We start from the raw sequence: 16,873 nt of genomic DNA on the forward strand, positions 1-16,873 counted from the left end.
TCGTATAGTAATTACTCTGTTATTAACAGTTTGCTATAGAAAGATAATAATCTGGATAGGAGGATATGACTTGGAGATACTAAAATCATCTAAACACTTCTCATTGGTTGATGCACAAGCACAACTTCAAAAAAAATCTCACACCACAATTTCCTGTCCGTGCAATCTTAGCCACCCACGTAATATTGTCACTTTCTAAACACAAGAACTAGTATCCTTTGGGATGGACCCTCCATATTTTTAGCAGTTGTATATATACATTGTGCAAGAAACTTAGTCAAATGTGAAGTCCAAGAGAGAAATTAAGAAAGAAAGAGAGAATGGCAGCAACCGGCAGCTCCGCCACTGTTGTTAGAGCAACTCCATTCTTGGGCCAGATCAAATATGCCAACCCTCTTAGAGATGTAGTTCCAATGGGCTCTGCCAAATTCACCATGGTAAATTTTTCGTCTCCTTCTTTATAGAAAATACTTAATTCAGTTGAACTCATTTTGTTCAATGTTGTTAGAGTAATGATTTGTGGTATGGACCTGACCGTGTCAAGTACTTGGGACCCTTTTCTGCTCAAACTCCTTCCTACTTGACTGGAGAATTCCCTGGTGATTACGGATGGGACACAGCCGGTTTATCTGCTGATCCTGAGGCCTTTGCCAAGAACAGAGCTCTTGAGGTACTTTCTTTTTCTTTTACTCAAGTCCGGATAAAAGAGAAAAGTTATCGAACAATTATGTAAAAAAGGATAATTGATCTTCTGAATGTTACATAAGATTTGTATAACTGTGGACACTAATTTAGGATTGAGATGTAGTTGATAGATTGATGATGATTAAAATTGTAACAATTCCAGGTCATCCATGGGCGATGGGCCATGCTTGGGGCACTGGGTTGCATCACCCCAGAAGTTCTTGAGAAATGGGTCAAAGTGGACTTTAAGGAACCAGTATGGTTCAAAGCTGGAGCCCAAATCTTCAGTGAAGGAGGACTGGACTATTTGGGCAACCCAAACCTTGTCCATGCTCAGAGCATTCTAGCAGTGTTGGGCTTCCAAGTAGTTCTAATGGGCCTTGTAGAAGGTTTCAGAATTAATGGGCTTCCTGGAGTTGGTGATGGCAACAATCTCTACCCAGGTGGCCAGTACTTTGACCCACTTGGTCTAGCAGATGACCCAACTACTTTTGCCGAACTCAAGGTAAAGGAGATCAAGAATGGAAGATTGGCCATGTTCTCTATGTTTGGATTCTTCGTTCAAGCTATTGTCACTGGCAAAGGTCCTCTTGAGAACCTTTTGGATCACCTTGACAACCCTGTTGCTAACAATGCATGGGTTTATGCAACTAAGTTTGTTCCTGGATCTTAAATTTTACATTTTGACTTCCTCCACAAGAGGCTTGTACCACTGATTCATTCAGAATGCAAATATTTGGCACTATTTTGCCATGTGATAAATACCACTAGCATTTCATTTAACTGATCTTGTGGTAAGGACTATGCCACAATCCAAGCAAGTTAACACTAGCTGTATTAATCTTCACTAGCCATGTGCATTCAAGCTCATCACATGTCCCAATATTATATAAATTAGAAGTAAAAGCACAACGCAATCTCTATATTTTCTACTAGCATATAAATTTCAGGCAGACTTAAAAAACTCCTAAAAAATACTGAAACTAAAGTAACTCATGTTAACAGGAATTAAACTAAGGGGCGAGTTACACGAATAGCCCATACGTAATAAACTAGGTCAACAATGGCAAAAAGAGTTAAAGGGAGAAACAAGAAGAAGAATGCATATGCTATCTTTCTGTATGGACTTTGAGCTTCTTCAGCTCACAAGAATCAGGATATGAGATGAGAATAACAAACGCTCTCTATCACGTTTGGCCACTCATTCTGGAGTTGTAAACAATCAAGTAATCACATTTCTGCAACTGATCACCATCTTTCAGTAACAACTAATTACAACATATGCTAATGCAAAAGCATGTGGACTGAGAAAACTCTAGTCCTATTCTGGCAAAGCTATCTAGTGTAATTACACAACCTAGCATTGTTTACAACAGGCTATTCACAAACACGCTCTTAACTATCTAGGGGGGATCAGAGGATCCATAACCGAGCGCACACACTATTTCCCAATCTCCACCAACTCTGCTATGTTACCAACCATAAGTTGGGGAAATTAGTTTCACCTATATATTTTAAAATACCCTAGGGAAGAAAACGACTGATTTTAAGCTAAAATCACTTGCTCTTCTTACCCCACCATTTTCTACGATTCTTCCCTGCTTTAGAACAACCAAGCTTGTGTACTTTTGCCTTTGTCTCCTTTAACCGGACCTTGTAATCTTTTTTCCATTCCTCAAACCTGCACTTCAGTCTTCGGTACTCATCTGCAGGATTAGTAGAATGTAACTGCCCTGGTTTCAAGTGAACAATTGCCAAGGCTTCGTCGTCAAAATTCTGCTTCCGCTGCTCAAATTCCAGTGTGAGGTGGCTGACTATGGCTAAACCACCATTAACCTCTCTATTAGCTCCAACACCTAAGCTGTTAGTAAATTTAACTGGGGTGCATCCCGCAGGAGTGTCCATAGATGTTGCGTCATCAGAATCATAATAGCGAGGAGATGGGGAACCTTCAGGCTTTCCAGGTCGACCAGTAGTATCACCAGCACCAAGACTGTTCTTGGCTGCAGCCAGACTAGCCTGCTTTAGCAAAACAATTGATGTATCACCAAATTAGAAATTTCATCATTAAATGTTACAGTTACCTTAGTAAATCCGGAAATAGAATTCACGAGTATAAAGTCAATTTCCAATAGAAATATAAAATACCATTAGCCAATTAAAGAAGATTCTGTTTTCATTTACAAACATCAGGCTTCAATTTTGTTTTCAGCCAATGAAAGGGACATGGTGATCAGCCAAGCAATTAAAATATTGCTTCATAACAAAAGATCTGCTGACGTGAATGATGAAAGGGACAAAGTAGACCAACCCCAACCAATGAAAGAAGATCTTTGTTTCCATTTACCATCATCAGGCTTCAATCTTCTTATTAAAAGAAATGGCAAGGATGCAATCTTTACACCCAATATCTCTCCAGACACGGTAAAGAAAAAGGATGTTGCCTATCTCAGGATAAATTAGCATTTCTCAAACTAATTCTCAATTGGCCCACGGATGTGAGAAGAAGCAGTAGCAATATCAGTAGAGCTCCATAGAACAATGGATACCAAGTACTCCCTCCGTCCCAATTTAGGTGACCGAGTTCAAATTTTGAGAGTCAGACGAATTATTCTTTAAATATAATTTTTCATAAGCCTTTTAAATATTTTAATTATTGAGATTTATATTACTTTTTACGTAGTTTCCATACATGCAAATTTTATTTCGAAAAAAAAGTTTGAATCTCGAAAAGTGAAAAATACCACATAAATTGGGATAGAGGGAGTACAAAAACAGATCAACTATCTAGGATCATATTGCAGCTTACTCACCTGCAATGATGCCATTTGCTTTTGCCACATCTCTTCCATTGACCTCATCTTGACCTCATATTCTAGGCATCGGGCCTCGAATAGGTTTAATTGTTCCTTCAGGGCAACATTTTCCATTTCCTTCTCTCCAAGGGTTGCCTCAGCCTTTAAAAGGCGCCTTTCGAGGTCTTCTACAACAGAAGGTAAAATTTCTCGAGGCAACTCCTGGTTGCATAAAAGATTCAAACTTACTACAGCATCAACTAGGTTCTCAAGCAGTCAATAAAAATATTAAAGACTACAGTGTTGCCTCCACGGTTTGCATTTAGGCTAATATCAGACTTCAAGACTGAGAAGCCATAGTGCAATAAGAATTAAGAAAAAAGGAAAGCATGAAAATGAAGCCATTATCCTGATTGATCAGTCAGTGACTCTTCGCAAGCTGTCTTTTTTTCTTTTTTTGCTTCTACAAGGGGAGTGGGGAAGGACTAATGCATAAACCAAAAAAGGCCTCCCTACCCAGTTCCCTCACTGTCTTTTTCTTTCAATCTTAATAATGAAATACCCGGCATTTTCAAGATGCCAAAACATTTCATCTTCCAAAGTAAGAATAAAACAATGAAAAAAGACCCCCCCCCCCCCCCCAAAAAAAAAAAAAAAAGAGACACCCTGAAATCAGAAATGCAATTGCATACCCAAAATTGGATTCAATATCCCAAAAAATGAAGGGAAAAAAAAAAGGAATACCTAAAGTTGGCTTCATCAAACAGGCCACCAAATTCTTAAAGATATTAGTCCCAAAGCAGATTTTACAATTCTGAACGAAGAAAGAAGAAAAGTTCAATAAAAAATTATGGAAAAGCTTTTATAGAAAACCAATTATTCTGTTATATGTTCTATTAAGAGAACAAAAACTGAGGCAAAGTGACCTAGTAATAGTAAGGATATCTTTGAATCTTTATGATAGAGTACCTTGGCTTCCATTTTTCTGCCTGTTTTTGGGATGTCTACATTTAACGTTTTTGCACTCTGCAGTTTATTAAGATCCTTTCGAGCCAACCATCCACGAATAGCTGCAATTAAAAAGACGTGTAAATCTATTTGATTTCATAATTGCAGAGATGCCAATACAAATAACTTTACCTGATTGTATCTGCACAACAGCCACCAGCTGCTCATCACTTTTGTGAGCCACCTTCGCCTTAGACCCCACCGAAGTATTATACCGGTTTCTTGCTATTTCACCACGAATAACTACAAGAACGAATTTTGAGTCAGAATATCAGGTAAAATTCAGCATTGAAAATCTTAAAATTTTACTATATTGATACATCAGCTCAGAATTGAACTGGTTTATATCATTAGTTACTTTTGGAACTTTCAGCATTGCTTCATATAGCAGGAAATTTTATATTTATTCTTTTTCTAAAATCATCAGAATGGCAGACCTGGTGCTCAACACTTTGAAGATATCTAATGTAGTCCTCAAATGGACAAATACTCATCAAAAACTGATAGACACAACATTGTTCATGAATATCATCTTCTATTGTATTCAAAAGAAAAAGGGAAAAAGAGCTGCAGAGGGATCTGCTTTACATGATTGAAGTGTGATTACTCCTCCTTTCAGCTCATGGAAGTAACAACGAGCACGATGACCACGAAAGCACTTCTGCACCTCAAGAGTACCTTGCAGAACTTGGTTTCTCACATCCTCCAATGCAGCAATCTACATGTTAGAGAGACAGAAATTCAAAGATAGGCACACAAAAGGAAATCCAATCTTCAATTGTATAAACCCATTGCCTCATTAGAAGACTGTATTGGTCATACATATCAGAGGAATTATGTTAGCCATAAACCATATTTTTCTTCATTTCTGATTGTTCTTCTTTCCAATATGCATGGGACTACTCACAAACCTTCTCCAAAAGGACATATGCATCCAAAAATATGATATGCATCCCGTTGTATAAGAACAAGGGTGATGTCCAGAGCTGTAACAACTATAGGGGCATCAAATTACTAAGTCATACCATGAAAGTTTGGGAGAGAGTGGTAGAAATGAGAGTGCGAAGGACGGTGTCTATTTCAGACAATCAGTTCGGGTTCATGCCGGGACGATCTACCACGGAAGTTATCCACCTTATTAGGAGGATGGTGGAACAATACAGAGATAAGAAGAAGAATCTCCACATGGTGTTTATTGATCTGGAGAAAGCGTACGATAAGGTTCCTAGGAAGGTCTTATGGAGCTGCTTAGAGGATAAAGGGGTCCCGAGTAACTATATTAGGGTGATTAAAGACATGTATGATGGAGCTAAGACTCGGGTTAGGACAGTAGGAGGCGACTCTGAACACTTTCCAGTTATTACGGGGTTGCACCAAGGGTCTGCGCTCAGCCCATTCCTATTTGCCCTGGTGATGGATGCACTGACTCATCATATTCAAGGGGAGGTTCCATGGTGCATGCTATTTGCTGATGACATTATTCTAATTGACGAGACAAGAGGCGGCGTCAACGAGAGGCTAGAGATTTGGAGACATGCTCTTGAGTCTAAAGGTTTCAAGTTGAGTAGGACGAAGACGGAATACCTCGAGTGCAAATTTGGAGTTGAGCCGACGGAAGAGGAGTTGAAGTGAGGCTTGACTCTCAAGTCATTCCCAAGAGAGGTAGTTTCAAGTACCTTGGATCGGTTATTCAGGGGATCGGGGAGATTGACGAGGATGTCACACACCGTATAGGGGTGGGGTGGATGAAGTGGAGGTTAGCATCGGGAGTCTTGTGTGACAAGAAAGTGCCACCGTTACTAAAAGGTAAATTTTATAGAGCAGTGGTTAGGCCTGCCATGTTGTATGGAACTGAATGTTGGCCGGTAAAGAACTCACACATCCAGAAGATGAAAGTAGCAGAGATGAGGATGTTGGGGTGGATGTGCGGGCATACAAGGATGGATAAGATTAGAAATGAAGATATTCGAGAGAAGGTGGGTGTGGCCCCATGGAGGACAAGATGCGGGAAGTAAGACTCAGATGGTTCGGGCACATTCAGAGGAGGAACACTGATGCACCGGTGAGGAGGTGTGAGCGACTGACTGTAGTGGGCACGCGGAGAGGTAGAGGAAGACCTAAGAAGTATTGGGGAGAGGTGATCAGACAGGACATGACGCGACTTAGGATTACTGAGGACATGGCCCTTGATAGGGAATTATGGAGGTCGAGCATTAAGGTTGTAGGTTAGGGGAGAGTGTGAATATTTCTACAGCACAATAGAGTGAGACTATCCAGTTAGGAGTTAGACTAGGAATGTCATTGGTCGTCTATTGATGCTGGGCTTTACCTTCTACCTTCTAGTTGTACTATACCAGCCATCTATTTCGTATTTCGTATTTTGTATTTCGTATTTCGTATGCTGTATTTCATATTTCATGTCTCTTGTATATTGTGGTTATTTTTATCACGCATTTTTATGGTACTAATATATCATCTCCTATTGCTTTTTTGAGCCGAGGGTCTCCTGGAAACAGTCTCTCTACCCTTCGGGGTAGGGGTAAGGTCTGCGTACATATTACCCTCCCCAGACCCCACTTGTGGGATTATACTGGGTCGTTGTTGTTGTTGTTGTTGGTGGTGTCCTGGCCAGCTTGTGCCCATATCAACGCACCACACTTTTATTTGTCATAATTTGCTTCAACTATATTGTAGTAAAAATTAGAAAAGATGTAAACTTTCTGCAGTGTCTTTTTGATGATTAGGGCAATGACATTATTGTTTGAAAAGTAAACCTATCTTCATGTCTGAAAACGAGGAACTATGAGCTCACCTGTCCTGCTCGGAAATATAACTTTGTATATCCAACTTGGTACAGTTCCGGAAGAATATCAAATTGCTGAAGAATGGAAACTGACATACTTAGAGGATCTTGACATGCATTATCCTTCACCAGAAGGAAGCCGTACCTAAAATACCGCATTCATATAAGTCAAAAACAACCAAAAGGACAAGTCGGCGACAAATTAAGGATCAAGTATGTCACCTGCTTGTGAATTCTTGATGTGTTAACCTAGTAGGATAGCCAGATCTTGATATTCTAACCACCTCAAGAACACCACAGGATCTGAGCTGTTGTATGATAAGATCTTTGTCACACATGCCAGGAACCTGCTTATTATTTGGTTTTATGCAACATATGAAGTGCGGTGTTGTATTTTCCAACTGCTGCATCAGTTTGAACAAATGATCCTGCCAGAAGTTTTTGATAAAGGGAAACCTTGAGCAACTATTGGGGTACCCTAAGATACAAACTTTTATTTTCTAAAGTGCTCAGTTTGTTAGCATGATCAAGTTCTATAAAGAAGTTGAGAAAATAACCACCTTAAACTTAGTTGCAACACTTTGCTTCTGAAAATCTGGCACCCCTGTATAGGTTGATGGACTCGAGAATTCTGTATCTTCATTAGCAGAAACAGAGGCAAACAGCTGAGGTAGCTGGCCGTTACTTGATGAGAGTAGCTGAATAATGTCAGAATGCAGTGCATCTCTGTTCTTTTCTAAGAAGCCAGTTGCATCATAAGTAACCTGGAAAAAACAAATATAAATAATTACTTTGTCCAGAGTTAGACAACTACAATGAGTAATTAACTCGGAGATTCCATAGAGTTAGACAAACTGAGTAATTGAGTACTAGATGACAAGAAAATACTACTTAATATCCGTAGAACTATAGCACATGACAAGAAAAGATGCATTTATAAGAGAAACTGACCTCTCCAGCATAATGGCGAATATGAAATTCTCCTCTTTCACCTTTAAAGCAAGGGTCAGATTTGATCTGCTGCTGAAGTTTACTCGCGAAGGTCAAATCAGTGGCTTTTAGGGAATTTGATTCTTCGTTCAACAAAGATATAAGCCCAATGGGTTTCTGCAAAATGAAAAATGACAGTTCATCGATCAACTGGTATGTCCATTCAAATACATGTGGTAAATTGCGTAGCCAAAATACAGAGATCTTCTTTATGATTGACTTGATATATTGCATTTTCACTACTTAACCCATAAGAAGGAATAGAACGATAAGAAAATTGTGGTGGCAGCTATATCAAATAGAACTTGTGACAATACGAACAGATGCATTTTTATCCTTTGCATCCAACTCAACAATTAAACATGGAAAGAGTAAGACTAAACGGAAAAAGATGTAAAAGGCCAAAAAGGAAAAAGAGCAACAGTGTGATTGCGTAATTAAGAATGAAAGTATAATCCAGGACAGAAGAAAGCTAGCAGATTATATAAACTCCTGACGCCAAGTAAATAGGAAAAAGAACCAAAAGGCAGAAATACCTTTTCGAAAAGATCCAGGCACTCTTGGTTGTCTTCAAAATCAACTTTTGTCCAATCAATTCCGTCCAATTCATATTCCTGAAATGAAAAAAACATCAGTTCTTGCATCGACATCTAAAAATGATGCTGTAAGGAATATCTTCAGGAGAGTAATAAAGCCCGAAAATACAACAGGAAAACTACAGACAGGAAAAATCTGAGTCTAACAATCTTGTGTTTTTCTGCGTAACATACAAATTTCTGCAGCAGCCACTGATCTTAAATGCCCTAATAGTTTCTGTTGAAGGTAAATTACTCTAGAGTTGATAAGGAAGAGGGTACTAGCAGTACAAACAAAATCATCAATACAATTGAAATGAGAAAAAAGTGAATAGAGAGGAAGAGAGAGCGTATTGTTTTATTCAACAGTCCAAATCCGCGATCGTACAATGTTTCCTTTGAATATGTAAAGTACAAGGCTAATTCTTAGAAAGCTTATGAGTGAAAATGGAAATGGCATTAAGTATGGAAAGTAACCTGAGAGCTGGAAGTAGTAAGCTTGAAGTTTGATTGCCTTGATGACAGGTGATAAAGAATGGATTAGATGCCTTCGCTTGTTCATTAGTCCGACTTATATAGGACATGAGTCTCTTAGGGTCCAAGTGTAGGCGGAGTCTCCATTGAAGAGACATGAATGAGGTCATGGACCATTATGGTGCAAATCTCATCCAGATTGTCGGGTTGATTGAGGAGTTTGTTGGACTCTCAACCTTATCCCTTGAGACTCGGGCAGAGGAATTGGTGTGGGAGCGTCGTGGCTTAACAAATTGAAGTCATGGCCAGTAAATATAGGGTGCTCGTATCATTATTCCGGCTCGTACAGGACGGTTTAAGAATGGATATTTGATCCCGGAACTGGTCGTATTGAGTCAGTAGTGCGAGTCGGTCACAGGCTTTGAGCCTTGGAGAGGGATGGTTTGTTCGGGGCTTAGCTAGTTTAGCACGCGTAAGGCACGTGCTATTTTTGACAACTACAATTTCTCAGCCCCAGTTCTCATAAAAAGTTTCACTCATTATAGTCAGCTTATGCAAAACCGGTAAAGAGACTTGTTCCGTTTTACCTCCTTTCAGTTAAAGAAGTTAGTAGAGGAAAGGGATGAAGCAATAAGAATGAACTGGGGAGGATCATGATATGCTTACCTCTTGTTCAAGTTTCAAAAGATGTCGGTTGACATGTTGCCGGAGCCTCTCATTTGCATAGTTTATGCAAAATTGTTCAAAACTGTTTCTCTGAAAAGTGGGAATGGGACTGTCAAGTTGGATACAAGAAATCTTCCTATGCAGTATAATAGTTCTTTTTAAAAAAGACACAAATAAATTTACCTTAAATGATTCAAAACCATAAATATCCAGAATATTTATGGATCTACCCTTCTGTTCTTTACCCATTGCAAGTTTTCTGTTCATTTGATCAACTATCCAGTCAAACAAGTTTGCATAAATGAACTTCGCCAATGTATCTCTTCTATCAGTTGCCTGATCAGATTCAACATGAGTCACGTTCTCAAGAGAAGAAATAGGATTGCTAAATTCATATATAAGAATAATTAATGAAAATAGCACATCTTCTGGTAAATATCAGAATGAAATGTGAAAAAAGAAAATCAGCAAGAGATGGAATATAAGCACTTCGATTAACCTGCTCCATAGTTAAACTCTTGGCAACCTTATCCTTGCCGACTTGTATTTGGCGTGTTGATAAAGCTAGCATGAGGTCATTTACTCTGCATCCAATCAAGCTAGCAGCATTTGTAACAGCTGCAATATAAAAGATGGTGAGAAACCAAACAGATAAACGGCCTCCATGGAAGCACAGAATATAAATGAATACTAAAAAGTGAAGACCTTGCAAACAAAGTGAAGCAAGAAACTTCACAATTATTGTAACAAAGTAAGACCATACAAGAGGTGCAGGAAAGAATTATCATAAGAAGCATAAGAAATTCGCATGAATCACAACAACAGAGGCTCTATAACAATGTAAACCGCTCATGGCCCAAAAAGTGGACAAGCCTAAGAGAGACCCTCAAAATTGCAGAGAAATGGAGTTAACAAGAGTACTTCTGGAGTTAACATAACTACTCCAGAGAAAAGCAGCCAACTGACAATGAGAAATATGATAGACTGCCCTTTACTCGAAATGGAAGAAAGTGTTTAAGCTGAAACCGATTATATGGATGCTGAGCAAAAGCTAAGTCAAGAGATTCACAGTTGGAAAGCTAATTTACAATTGACCAAGAGTACAATTACTTATATATGTATAAGATTATGAAAATTATATCTGTATTTATTTCAGCTTGAACAAAAGTAGAAGAGGATCAACATTAGCTAATGCTACATTGATAAGATAGCCCACCTTCATTTTGCACAACTTCAACATGGCTTGCATTGTCAATTACTTCGAATGTTATATTTCCCAGCCATAAAACTGAAGCAATCATCTGAAAAACATGCTCCTGATCCCTTTCAGAAATCCTAAAAGTATTTAGGGCTTCCTGGTGAAAGTAAGAGAAACAAAGGAAATAATTACAAAAAAAATCCAGCACGGCATTGAACTGAAAGAACAGAAATCAAACATAAGTTGACCATGTCTTATCCCTTAAGGCTCACCATAAGCTTACGAAATTCCTCAGCATCATCAATATCATGGATCACCAAGCAGTCACTCTGGTTGAGATATTTGTATTCAGATGCACCTTTCAACTTAAGTTTATCTGAGAATGAATCACATAGAAGTTCTCAAGAAGAAATCTTTCTGCAGCTTTTATAACTAATTTATCAACAAAAAATAGAATCTTTAACTAACACCCCTGCCCTCCTAAAGAAGAGAAATAGAAACAAAGAATTATCTAAAGTTGTACAGAGACCGTTGTGACTTCTAGGTCCTACAAAACCAAAACAGAAAATTTATAGAGCACCAGAAATAAAAGAGTCATTTCAATCTCTCTTTTTTTAATCAAGAAAAAGTCTGTTCAATCTCTTAAATGTTGTCTTTTCTAGTAAAACAAAAAATTATATACACATAATATTGAAAGAACTTCCATTAAACAGAGTTTTTAACTCCAATAAAATTTCTCACTTTTTAGATGATTCATAAGCTGTATGCCTAACTTCTAGATTTTTCTGCTCCAGAGTTCCACTTCCACTTTTTTTAATAACACTGGTGTCCGGTCTAACTGGTGACACAGCGCTCATATTTCACAGGTTGCGTGCATCCTCCGACCAGAACATACGTTTTTGGGCGACTCTACCCACCATAACACTGGTGTCCGGTTTACCCACCTAGTTTTGTCGCCTCTGCTGGGATTCAATCGCTGGTCCTCATGATTTTCTTTTCAGACCACCTTATGATGCAGTCCCACTTCCATGTTTAAGAAGATCTTGTTGAATTACTAAGTTTTGTGTCTATTAATTTACTCTTATATCCTATTACATTGATTGTTTACAACTTCAAAATCACAGCCCCTGCTTCATCTTTAAGATCGCTGAAATTTCAGTTCAGGAAAAGATATGCGGAAAACATCTCAGGAGTTGTAACCACACAGCATCAAAAACAGAAATTGTTTTGGCAATGAAGTTACATCGCTGACTAATTGCACAATCACAACCAATGGAGACGGCAATGTTTAAAGCCATGTGAAGCCCTACGAGTGAAATAAGCAATAACAACAGCACAATGAGGTCCAGTATCAATTACAGACCTCTCAAAGTAGGTGGAGCCCCAGCACATAGTTGGTAAAAGATATGGTAGGACCTCTCTCCATTGACCAGTTGAACTACTCTCGACTGACCAAAGAAGACATTATGTTTCAAAAGAATTAGATTGCAATTGTACTGATATAAATGCAACATGAAGATCCAGGGTAGAGAGGAGAAGAAAATCCCACCTTTTCAAGAAGTACTACTCATTGTTTTAGCATTAGCACATTGGACATGCACAAAGAATTATAAAAGTCAGTAACAATGCCAAAACAGTTAGGAAACGACAATTACAATAAATTGCAATATCTGAATCAAATTTTGTAGACACATACAGGTTTGTATTTTAGCACTGCATATCCTTCCTGTTGCACTAAAATGAATTTCAATCAACTTTCCCTGCATCCATCAGGGACAACTGTCAGAACAAGTGCAACAAATGGGGAAATAAAGGAAAGTAACGAAAAAAGAGTAAGGCATAGAGACTGACAAATCGACTAGAGTTGTTGTTCTTGGAAGTTTTGGCATTCCCAAAGGCCTCCAGTATGTAGCTTGTTTGCAGCACCTCCCTCTCTATTGCATTACGGCCTCCGCCAATCATAGCCAAGTATTCCATTGCAATCTTTGCTGTTTCCGTCTTCCCAGATCCACTTTCCCCACTGTATGATATGAAGAGAAATTAGTTCCTCCCAATCACTAAAATCACCTTGATTTGATAATTACTATCTAAGACATCAATCACTTTAACAGCCTCACTACTCCTTCGGGGTAGGGGTAAGGTAGAAATACACACTAAGTATCTCGCAGCACTAAAGATACCAAAGAGACATTTTCACCAACCTTATGATAATAGATTGACTTATTTCATCTGCACGATTCAAAAGGTAAAAGCAAAGAAATTAGGATCAGCTTGCATCTAAGGTTTTTAAAACAGCTAACGATGAACTATTTTGGTATAATAACAATGAATATGGTTCCGTGGAAAACCTTCCATCATTCGATCGTATGCAGTGTCAGCAATAGAATAAACATGAGGATCATTCAAGAACTTCTGTCTGTAAGCTGTAACAAATTCGTCCCCATACAATTGGATATCTTTGAAGGGATTGATTGCTATTAAAACAGGCCCTGCCGTACTCTGCAGGCATAGCGGGACAGAAAGATTAAAAGTGGAGAGACATGAAATTACAAAACGAGGCATATAGGCAGTTTAGTATTACGCACATATATTGTGTCCCGTGCATATCTGTGTTGAAGGTTGTGAAGAACTGATGGCTCATTCAAATAACTAAGTTGCATTAGATCATCCACACCCTCAAGAACGTCAGGATTAGCAGGTAAAAGCTCTCCTACAGGCACTGTCACAACCTATAGTACGACAATGTGTAAGTACCATGCAGCTAGTAACTTTAAATATTCATCATTTAGGAATAGCAGGTATACGTGAACTCACACTGCGATCAGATAGTAATACTGTAGCTTTATCTCCTGAAGATGATTGAACCTGTCCTGATACCCATTGTCCATTCCTCAGGCAACACCAGATGCGGAGCTTCTGAAACACAAATATAGCTCTTAGCTACATAGAAATACTATCTTTAGAACAACCCTCAAAATCTTCCAACAGTAAACAAACCAAACACAATTAAGAAAACAGGTGGAGCTCCAAAACTACGCACTAATCCATCATTGAATTAAGGCAACTATAAGAATAACTACCAGAACTACGGATCAATCTGAAACAAGAGTTATATGAATAAAGACAGTAAATTTACAGAAATGAAGACAATGCATTTCTGACAGTAACTATATTTTACCTTGTTAATAAAATAATTGATGTTAGGTTCCATTCCTTTAACCTTCTTATAAGCCCCAAAATTAGCATTCCTTTGCAACCCTTTAGACTCTTGTAATTTCTTGCTACTATTCTTCTCCAATTCAACATCTCCTTTAATTCCCAAGCTATTGGGCAACATTCGCTTCGGTGAGGGAGGCCTAGTCTTGGATTTAAGCTTGGGCCGAGCCGGTAATGCCGGTGGCAAGTCTTTGGGTTTCTCATTTTCGTCCCTTTTCCGGAGAGTTTCCAGCATTTCCTCTAACGAACTACGCGCCATAGAATTTGGCGAAACGGACAACATCCTTTTTTTTCCCTCAGAAGTAAGAATTATATGTACAAAAAATTTCTCATTCCAATAAGGGGAAAATAAAAGGGAACTTCTTTTTAGGCTAAATCAAGAACATGGGGTTGGCTCATTATGTCGAGTAAACAAACTTTTTGAGGAAGACAGAGAATAATAAGAGAAGCAAAATTGCCTAAAGACAGAAATAGATATTATCTAATGAGGAAAGAAGCTTTTTTTTTCTGGTTTATCAAAAAGAAAAAGGATGTTCACTTTTGTGTGCCGTGTGTTGGTTGGTTTTATATTTAGAAAAACAAAAACTGCCGTTCAGACAGAACCAAAATAGAAAATAATGGATATGAAATTTTGAAAATTTATCAGTTTTGGTCGAGTATGTAGTAATAGGATTGAAAGAACCGTTGGATTTTGATGAAGGAAATTTAAATAAATTTGAATTTAGTGATATAGTATCCTACTACTAGTAATGTACTTTGCTAAAATAGCGTAGACCTGAAATTTTGCATTGGCAGACAGAGACACCTGAAAGGAAGCGGATAAAATGTGGCATTTGGTGGAATCTAAATTTGGTCCTATAACTCTTCTCTAATTACAGTAGTAGGCTTCAATTTTTTAATTCTTCCGTTTTACTTCCTGCTTAAAGCATTTTTTGTTCTTTCTCTTGTGAATTTTTGTTTTACAAACAATATTATTCTACATGTTTAGAAAAAATTTAAATCCATGTACCGTTATATACTAATTTATTTATTATGTATTATTTTTTTTGTTTCTACCATGTACGTAAATATAGGATATATTCAGGTCAAATTACTAGCGTTTGGCCAATGATTCCCAAATTTGTTTTGGAAAATCTGAGTTGGGTGAAGTTTGGTTTGAAGATGAAAATGTGTTTGGACATAAGTTTTCAAAACATATTTTACTTTTTTTTAAAAAAAATTATGAACATGACTTATACCCACAAGTTCTAAAAACTATCACAAATACCCAATAGAACCTTTATCAATAACATTCATTATGGGTGTGTTTGGTATAACGGAAAATATTTTCCGTGGAAAATATTTTCTTGGAAAAACAAGTAGTAATCTTATTTATTTTCTGGTGTTTGGTACGCAAATTAAGGAAAATGACTTCTCTAGAGTATTCATAAATAATTTAGATATAATAAACATGAAGCCATAAACTTTCAAACCAACAACCTTCCGGACCCACAAATTTCATAAACTTTCGAACCGCTAAATTTTCAAAACCGCAGAATTTCAAACCCGTAAACTTTATAATTTTTAAACCCGTAAACTTCCAAACACATAAACCTCCGAACTCGTAATTTTGGAGCTTGTAAAATTTTGAGCCTTTAAACCGATAAATAATAAATTAAAACTGAAAAATATATTTAAAAATTTTTTTCGGGGGGAGGGGCTGGGGGGGCAGTAAAACGAAAAAAAATTAAAAAAAAAAATAAGGTAAAAAAAATATTTTTTTTTGCGGCGGGGGATGGAGGGGTAGTTGGGTGGGTGGTAACGGAAAAACTGAAATTTGAAAAAAGAAACCTTTTTTTGGAAAGGGGGTGGGTGGGTTGGTGAGGGTGGGGAAGGTTGAGAAGGAGCTTTGGAAAATGTTTTCCCTTCTCTTGATAAGGAAAACATTTTCCTCCAATTGGAGGAAAATGAATTCATAAGGAAAATGTTTTCCAAAATATTTAAGTCAACCAAACATGGGAAAATTGGAAACATTTTCCTTCATAACAAACACACCCTATATTATCGCAAACCAATAGTCCTGAACATAAATAAATTTGGTACAAAATTATCATTTTTATAATGAACTATACAATACACTATTTGATGACTGAGAAGACGAAGCAGCATGGTTACAAAATAATAAATGGTGGGCTCTTTTGTAAAATATAAAAGTTTGGGCAATTTTTTGAAAAAAAATAATAGTAATATTTTGAGCCAAAACCAGATTTTGAGCTAGTTTTGAGATTTGGATTTTAAAATTTGCTAAAATATAAATAAATTTATGAACAAATATACATTTGCCAGAAAAAAGAAATCCAAATAAATTTTGGCAAAATCTATGGTTAAACGTGTTCTAGATATTGGCATGCTCCATAATTTATCTTATAGTGGGGTTACTCAAATTTGTAAAGCTGAAAAGGGCATTTCCGCTTTTGTGGTTAGT

General features: G+C 37.6%; 2 protein-coding genes across 5 annotated transcripts; one reads left to right on the forward strand and one right to left on the reverse strand.

Annotated features, from left to right (window-relative positions):
• The first annotated feature begins 206 nt into the window (after positions 1-206).
• On the forward strand, positions 207-1,446 carry LOC107830195 (chlorophyll a-b binding protein 13, chloroplastic). The gene is made up of 3 exons (XM_016657680.2): positions 207-437; positions 509-670; positions 848-1,446. The coding sequence occupies exons 1-3, from the start codon at positions 321-323 to the stop codon at positions 1,355-1,357; spliced, it is 789 nt and encodes a 262-aa protein (XP_016513166.1). The 5' UTR covers positions 207-320; the 3' UTR covers positions 1,358-1,446.
• A 450-nt stretch (positions 1,447-1,896) lies between these two features.
• Positions 1,897-15,141, reverse strand: LOC107830177 (myosin-2). Of its 4 annotated transcripts, none has more exons than XR_012695670.1 (25): positions 14,372-15,141; positions 14,008-14,109; positions 13,779-13,922; positions 13,542-13,692; positions 13,395-13,422; positions 13,045-13,213; positions 12,890-12,953; positions 12,743-12,756; positions 12,557-12,641; positions 11,466-11,569; positions 11,212-11,350; positions 10,495-10,613; positions 10,179-10,331; positions 9,996-10,085; positions 8,817-8,894; positions 8,242-8,397; positions 7,851-8,054; positions 7,513-7,718; positions 7,300-7,435; positions 5,076-5,205; positions 4,620-4,730; positions 4,449-4,549; positions 4,224-4,293; positions 3,498-3,701; positions 1,897-2,703 (listed from the first exon to the last, which is right to left on the reverse strand). XR_012695670.1 is itself a non-coding variant. In XM_016657664.2 (24 exons), exons 1-24 carry the CDS (start codon positions 14,690-14,692, stop codon positions 2,242-2,244), a joined length of 3,471 nt encoding a protein of 1,156 aa, XP_016513150.1. In that variant the 5' UTR covers positions 14,693-15,141; the 3' UTR covers positions 1,897-2,241. The 4 variants fall into 4 exon arrangements, 2 of the variants coding, with proteins under 2 accessions (XP_016513150.1, XP_016513144.1); XR_012695671.1 differs by having other exon boundaries at positions 1,897-2,706; XM_016657664.2 differs by lacking the exon at positions 4,224-4,293.
• Between the last annotated feature and the right edge of the window lie 1,732 nt (positions 15,142-16,873).

Source organism: Nicotiana tabacum, chromosome 10 (assembly GCF_000715075.1).
Source record: "Nicotiana tabacum cultivar K326 chromosome 10, ASM71507v2, whole genome shotgun sequence".
NCBI lineage: Eukaryota > Viridiplantae > Streptophyta > Magnoliopsida > Solanales > Solanaceae > Nicotiana > Nicotiana tabacum.

What these genes read in the sequence shown, in the direction of transcription:
- LOC107830177 (XM_016657658.2), bottom strand. Translation starts at nt 14,692, where the DNA reads ATGTTGTCCGTTTCGCCAAATTCTATGGCGCGTAGTTCGTTAGAGGAA. An exon ending in CATCAAGAATTCACAAGCAG is followed by an intron (nt 7,436 to 7,512) that starts GTGACATACTTG and finishes GCGGTATTTTAG; the next exon opens with GTACGGCTTCCTTCTGGTGA. An exon ending in TGTTGTGCAGATACAATCAG is followed by an intron (nt 4,550 to 4,619) that starts GTAAAGTTATTT and finishes TTTTAATTGCAG; the next exon opens with CTATTCGTGGATGGTTGGCT.
- LOC107830195 (XM_016657680.2), top strand. Translation starts at nt 321, where the DNA reads ATGGCAGCAACCGGCAGCTCCGCCACTGTTGTTAGAGCAACTCCATTC. An exon ending in GCTCTGCCAAATTCACCATG is followed by an intron (nt 438 to 508) that starts GTAAATTTTTCG and finishes CAATGTTGTTAG; the next exon opens with AGTAATGATTTGTGGTATGG. An exon ending in CCAAGAACAGAGCTCTTGAG is followed by an intron (nt 671 to 847) that starts GTACTTTCTTTT and finishes TAACAATTCCAG; the next exon opens with GTCATCCATGGGCGATGGGC.